The sequence below is a fragment of the Coenobita brevimanus genome, chromosome 5 (assembly GCF_032717465.1).
Source record: "Coenobita brevimanus isolate Jiangsu-jjx chromosome 5, ASM3271746v2, whole genome shotgun sequence".
NCBI classification, from domain to species: domain Eukaryota; kingdom Metazoa; phylum Arthropoda; class Malacostraca; order Decapoda; family Coenobitidae; genus Coenobita; species Coenobita brevimanus.
The window spans coordinates 2,304,160-2,310,670 of record NC_136958.1 but is presented as its reverse complement, the minus strand read 5'-3'; the positions used below and the strand labels follow the sequence as shown (position 1 = coordinate 2,310,670).

Genomic DNA, 6,511 nt, shown 5'->3' with positions numbered 1-6,511 from the left:
AGAGAAGAAGTTAGGGGGAAGAAAGAAGGGTAAGGGGAAGAAGAGAGGAAGGTAAGGGGAAGAAGAGAGGAAGGTAAGGGGAAGAAGAGAGGAAGGTAGGGGGAAGAAGAGAGGAAGGTAGGGGGAAGAAGAGAGGAAGGTGGGGGGAAGAAGAGAGGAAGGTAGGGGGAAGAAGAGAGGAAGGTGGGGGGAAGAAGAGAGGAAGGTGGGGGGAAGAAGAGAGGAAGGTGGGGGGAAGAAGAGAGGAAGACTGGGGGAAGAAGAGAGGAAGACTGGGGGAAGAGAGGAATTTAGGGGGAAGAAGGGAATTTAGGGGGAAGAGGGGAATTTAGGGGGAAGAGGGGAAGTTACAAAAAGAGGGGAATTTAGGGGGAAGGTAGGGGGAAGAGGGGAAGTTAGGGGGAAGAGGGGGAAGTTAGGAGGAAGAGGGGGAAGGTAAGGCGAGGAGAGAAAGTTTGAGGGAAGAGGGAAAATTATTGGAAAAAGACCCAGACAGGGAGATATGGGTAATTAGAGAAAGAAAATATGGAAGCAGAGAGTAAAATGGGAAGGAGGGAGAAAAATAGGGATGAGGTGTAAAATATGGGAGAAAAATGGGGGAGGACAGTGTAAAATAAGGGAGGAAAAAATGAAAAAGAAGGTATAAAATAGGGGACAGAAATGGGGAAAGAAAAATGAAAAGGGAAGAAAATGGGGATGGAGGATAAAAAAAGGAAAAAGTATAAGATAGGAAGAGGGAGAAAATGGAGGGAAAAAATGGGGAGAGGGAGTAAATGGGGAGAGGGAGAAAAAAGGAAAATGGGGAGGGAAAAAATCTGGAGGGAGAAAAAGAGATGAAAGGGAAAAATGGTTAAAGATCGTGAAGAAAAATGAGTGAAGGAGAAAAGGGATGAGGGAAAACATGACAAAAAAAGGAAAGGAAAGAAAATGGGGGAGAGAGGAAAGGAAAAATCATATTAATACATGGAAATAATATAGAAGCTGAAAAAGTGGAAGATGAAGAACACAAAATTTCTCCAGATAACACTGCTCCTTTTAATCTACTTTATTAAAATTAAACATATTCAGGGACAAAATATTGCCAAATGAACAAACAGATCTTGAATTTAGCTCTGTTATTCTTTCCAATTAGAAGAGTATGTTTTCACTCCTGTTTTTTTGTTTGTCTGTTAGCAGAATTACTCAACAACTAAAAGAAATATTTGTACCAAATTTCGTGGGTTGATAATCCATGTCTTAGGGAACAACTGAATAACTTTGGGGACCGATCCGGGTCGCATTACAACTTCTGGATCCGGAAAACACTTTTTTGCGAAACCCTAATCAGTGATGAGAAAACCTAACCCATTATGAAGAGTGTTTTGGAAATTGTGTTGCCCTTGTAGGAGAGACGCGCTCCACTGAGTGCCCCTCTAGTCTTGTTTTTGTTTTTTATTGGAGGGAACAACCTTGCGGGCTTCTGGCCTTTGGTTCCTTTCCCCCTCATAAGAAACAACTCCACTTCCCGCTACCCTCTGCTCTCTAAACGTTCTAAGCTGAGAGAGAATCTAAGCTGAGAGAGAATTGTTATGTTTGCCTTCTCACTGACAAATTTTAATCATGTATGTGTCAGGGAGGAAAGTTACGGGCGCACAGAGGGGTGGCAACCCTGTCTTTGTGATTGAAAAAAAAAAAAAAAATCTTTATCTTAAAGTGATTAGCAAGTAGGCCTATGATCTTAAAATGTATAGACGGGAACCTGTTTTTCAATTCTTTAAGTACTAAATACCGAAACTGATGGCTAGTTTTACCATAGAAGGCATTTTAACATATTTAACCTTTTTTTTTTTTTTTTTTTTAGATCTCAGACGTATGACGGAGTTAGCAATATGAACAGGAACTACAAAGGCTGTCAGGCAGAAGTGAAGAAGATACAACCTGTAGCAATGTTAAGTTCACTGTGGAGCGCATGTAACCCAACTTATCACTTCAAAAGCAGTGCAGTATTCCTAGATAGTAAGGAACACATTAGATGCTGTACAGCAACTCGTTTCGCTCTACAATGAGTCGGGAAAATTCAAGCATCTTCATCATGATTCGCATTCATCAGACTCAATGTTCGATTCTTCCAGTCGTCGGAAACCTATTTGTCCGACACCGTTGGCTTACGAGAACATCAGCTGTGAAGTCCGTCCTAAAAAACTACGGAAGTGTAATACAAGCACTATCCAGTGCAGCAAAAGAATTTGGGAAAAAAATATCGTCACGTGCCAACGGTCTGAAAACAAGTTGCAGCTCACCCTACACTCTATTTGGTCTGCTAATAAACATGCCCATTCTGGATATTCTGGAACGCTTCAATAAAGTATTACAAGGATCAAGTGTGACCGTAGCTGGCATGCTGGAAGGTGCAGAGTGTCCGCAGACAACTGGAGGGAATTCGTACGGAAGCAAAATTTTGTTACATATTTGATGAAACCATTAAGAAAAAGAGAGCTAGGTCTTGATCCATTTAGTATTCCTAGGTCACGGAAGGTTCCTAGAAAACATGATTAAGGTACTTCCTCACACCATGTAGTTGTTTCAGCTGTAGATCACTTCAGACCTAAGTATTTCAAAATAATTGACAGTGCCCTAGTCAATTTAAATGAGTATTTTTTTTCTCAACTGACTTGGATGAATATCGCAAGTATACCGATTCATTCCTGACAGCATAGTTGATACTAAAGCATCAAGTAAATATCCTGAACTGTCTGACTGCGATGCCATGAAGCTACAACTTCCACTTTTTAAAACTCATTTTCACCTAAGAAGTGTCGGTGGATGTCAGAAATTATTTCAAACTATAAAGGCTGAAATCAAACATGTGTTTCCCCTTGTGGAAAAAGTTTTGAAATTAATTTAAATCTCATTTGCAAGTTCATGTACAGCGGAGCGGTCGTTCAGCGCACTCTGACGTCTGAAAACATACTTGAGGTCATCTGTGACTCTGGGAAGGCTGAATCTTTTCATGATGCGTCACATTCATTAAGACCGTCTGGCAGGGGTGGATCCGGTGTTCCTTGCCGATATATTCGTCAGAGAGTCCGGAGAGGTTCGACGGAAAGTGTTTAGTAAACACGAATACTGCTGTGATATAGATTAACGTGACAACAACAAGCTATCTTTTCACGTTCTGTAAACAATTTAGCTATGCAAATGTTTAGTTAATTTTTTTCACGTTTTGTAAATAATTTGGCCACGCAAATGTTTAGTTAATTTTCATAATACATTATATTACGTACTGATACAGTGTGATGCTGGTAGCTTAACGTGACAGCAGCAAGCTATTTTTTCACGTTACTTCTGTAAATAATGCAGCTGTGAGAAGTGTTTTGATTTTCATATTACATTTGACAAATGTAAATACTGCTGTTCTTTTTTCTTCTTTGTGGTAGGTGGGGGCGCTCACCATCCACTTACTCGATGTGATGTTGCACTCAGGTGCCTGTCCTTTCCTCTCCTCCATCCTTCTTTCCTTCCATCCTCTTCAGTCTTTCTTTTCTTCATTCTTTCCCCGTCCTTCTGCCTACGGGTGGCTTTACACTCCCTCTTCTGTCTTTCTTTCCATGATTCTTTCCTCATCCTTCTGCCTGTGGGTGACTCTACACTGACTGACAAGCTAAATGGTTTCCTGTACACCAGGAAACCATTTACTACGCTGGGTACCATATTTTGGTGCCGGGTGGTTTAGTGGGTAATTACGGAGGTCCAGTCGGATTGAGCCGGTCAAGGTTTATATCCAAGGGGTAGTTGGGGGTTTATTGCTCATGTATATAATGCCACTCAGGGATGAGTGAGGGTGGTCACTCTCATCTTAAATGTCAGGACCAACTTGCCTAGCCCCGGGCTCCTACGCTCCTCATAAGGCAACGGAGGAATGGATGATGAATGAATGAATGAATTTTTTCTTCTTCTTTTTAATGTGCTCATGATTAATATCAGGCAATCTGAACAATTCACTGATAAGTTACATTAGCCAATGAATTTAAGCACTTTAACACTGACATTAGTATATGACCAAATACCCATCCCATATGGCCTCAAAAAGCCTCTAAAATTAGCCAAATCTCAAAAAAGTTCTCGAGGTGGCTTACGGCGCCCCCCGGAACCTCTCAGCTGTACAGGCTCGCCTCGCACGCCGCAACTGTGACCCATAGACTGACATTGTTCTTACCCTCTCCAACTTCTGGGAGCTAGTGACCCCCCTGGAACACGAGCATCTCTTATAACAATCCGCATAAAATTATAAACGACATGAATGATCACCATTAACAACAATGGCGTGAGTAAGACCGCCATGTACGAGTAGTAGGGGGTGGCCAAAAACATGATCATCAGTCCGAACATGATGATTGAGAGTAAGTACACAGCTACACGGCGACGGACGGGACGGGACATAATACGCGAACGATCTAGGGACAGATGGTACGAGTCTCCAGGCGACATGTACCGTAGAGGCAAATAATGGGGGAGAGTTGCGTGTTCGGGGACGGGGTCGATGGAATGGTAGATCATTAGAGGCTCGTTGGTGGGGGTGAGCGAGTGGGTGAGTGAGGAGGGGGGCCCACAGCACCACCCACAGAACTGCCTCCACAGCCCCCGCAGCCCCAGCTCCCGCGACGCCTTCACCCAGCTCCAGACCCTCTCGGAGATTCCCTTCATAAACATTTTCTCTATTTTTCTTTCTCGATATTTAAAACCAAAGAGCGTCATTATATCTATAGTGGAATGTTTGGAGGTGTGGAGTGAAAGGGGTTGGTTTAAAGGAGTGGAGGTATATGAGAGAGGGGTGTGAGGTGGGGAGAGGGCTAAGAAATGGCAAGGGACAGGGCGACATTCTCTCTCTCTCTCTCTCTCTCTCTCCAACTTTGGGGTGAGGTAAGATAGGGATTAGACCGACTAGAGGCAGCTAGTTTCCTTTCTGGTTATCACTTTTTCGCTTTTTCACTTTTTCGCTTTTTCTAATCCAGGAAAGACTAGGTTAGGTAAGATTTCTTTTCTCAGTATCAGGTTAGCTTTATGTAGTGTTAACGCTTTTTTTTACAGGAAAGTCTGGGTTAGGTAAGTTTGTTTTCTTAGTTTCAGGTTGGGTTACTTTACATTTCTTTTGTCCAGGAAAGTCTAGGTTATGTTGGGTTTGTGTTAGTACAGCATTAGATTAGATTAGCTTGGTTTCTTAGTATTAGGTTCAGTTAGAATAAATCAGCTTAGGTTACGTTAGGTTTGAAGCGAAAAATAAGAAATAAAATGGAAGAATGAGCATCCGGTGAAAATCAAACTTATCGCGAGCAATCTGCGTCCCGGATCCTGCCCCCCCCCCATCATCATCATCATCATCACCATCCTCCTCCTCCTCATCATCACCATCATCATCATCCTGACCCTGCCTTCCCACCCACAAAAGGGATGAGGTGGGATCCAGAAAGCAAGGAAAGGGAAAACCACCAACAGCATGACCAGTGAAATGGGCCAAACACTCATTCACTTCATATTCAATCCCCCGAAATCCTGACTCCACCTCACAGTTGAGACAAGAGAGAGAGAGAAAGAGATTGGAGATGCCTGGAGAAGTGAGGAATGTTTGAGAAGATGTGGTGTATGCAGGGTAGGGTGTAGATCTAAGCTGAAAGGGAAGAGTACCTTGTTCAGTGTGTGGGGTACAACTTGGAACAACCAGTATTATTTCAGGCACAAACTGATCCACAGGTATACATGTCAGGTGATGACGAGGTGAATTATGACTGACAATGTGTGTGTGTGTGTGTGTGTGTGTGTGTGTGTGTGTGTGTGTGTGTGTGTGTGTGTGTGTGTATGTGTGTGTACAATCGAAAGAGAAGGTATGTGCTTGACACTGGAGGCTTGGGGGTGTACACGCGATAGGTAAACACAGGTAAGGGACGACTGGGGACAGAAGTGATCCAAAGAGAGTAGACTGGCCGCAGGAAGAGGAAAAGGTTAGTAGAGGTGAAAGGTGGTGGAGCGACTGGGCATATATAGTTTGAAGGAAGAGGAGGAGGAGGAGGATGTGAATGATGTGTTTGTGTAAGGTGTCTGCAAGGCATTCACAGAAGATATATGTTTTTGCAGCACGTCAAGTAGTGTGCGGAGCTCTGAGGAAATGTAGAGATGAATGAAACTGCGTGGTGGAATGAGGAGGTGAAACGAAATGTGGGAGGGGAGAAAGCATATAGATGGGAAGTAGAAGAATGGAAAGTGTGGCGACACGGACAAGTGAGTTACATAATAAGATGGGAGGTTACGACTCTTCAGAACAATGACTAGACGAGTAAAAATAATGATGAGAGGGTGATAAAGGTAAGGGGTGGGGGATTACACCGTTTAAGTTAGTCACCCCTTTTAATATCCCGTTTCCTGCAACTCACACAGACGAAGAAAACAGTCTTTCAATGGGTAACCATAAACTTTTCAACCAAATTAGCCCTTATTAATAATTCTCAAAAACGTAACACTAAGCAGGCAATTATCACAA

General features: G+C 42.9%; 1 protein-coding gene across 1 annotated transcript in view; it reads right to left on the bottom strand.

Annotated features, from left to right (window-relative positions):
- Nucleotides 1–4,111: 4,111 nt before the first annotated feature.
- LOC145397508 (uncharacterized) overlaps nucleotides 4,112–6,511 on the bottom strand; it is a 114,056-nt gene continuing 111,656 nt past the window's right edge. Inside the window, exon 8 of the mRNA XM_080270582.1 lies at nucleotides 4,112–4,226. Within this exon, the coding sequence (XP_080126708.1) occupies nucleotides 4,112–4,226 (115 nt within the window). The remainder of the gene's footprint in view (nucleotides 4,227–6,511) is intronic.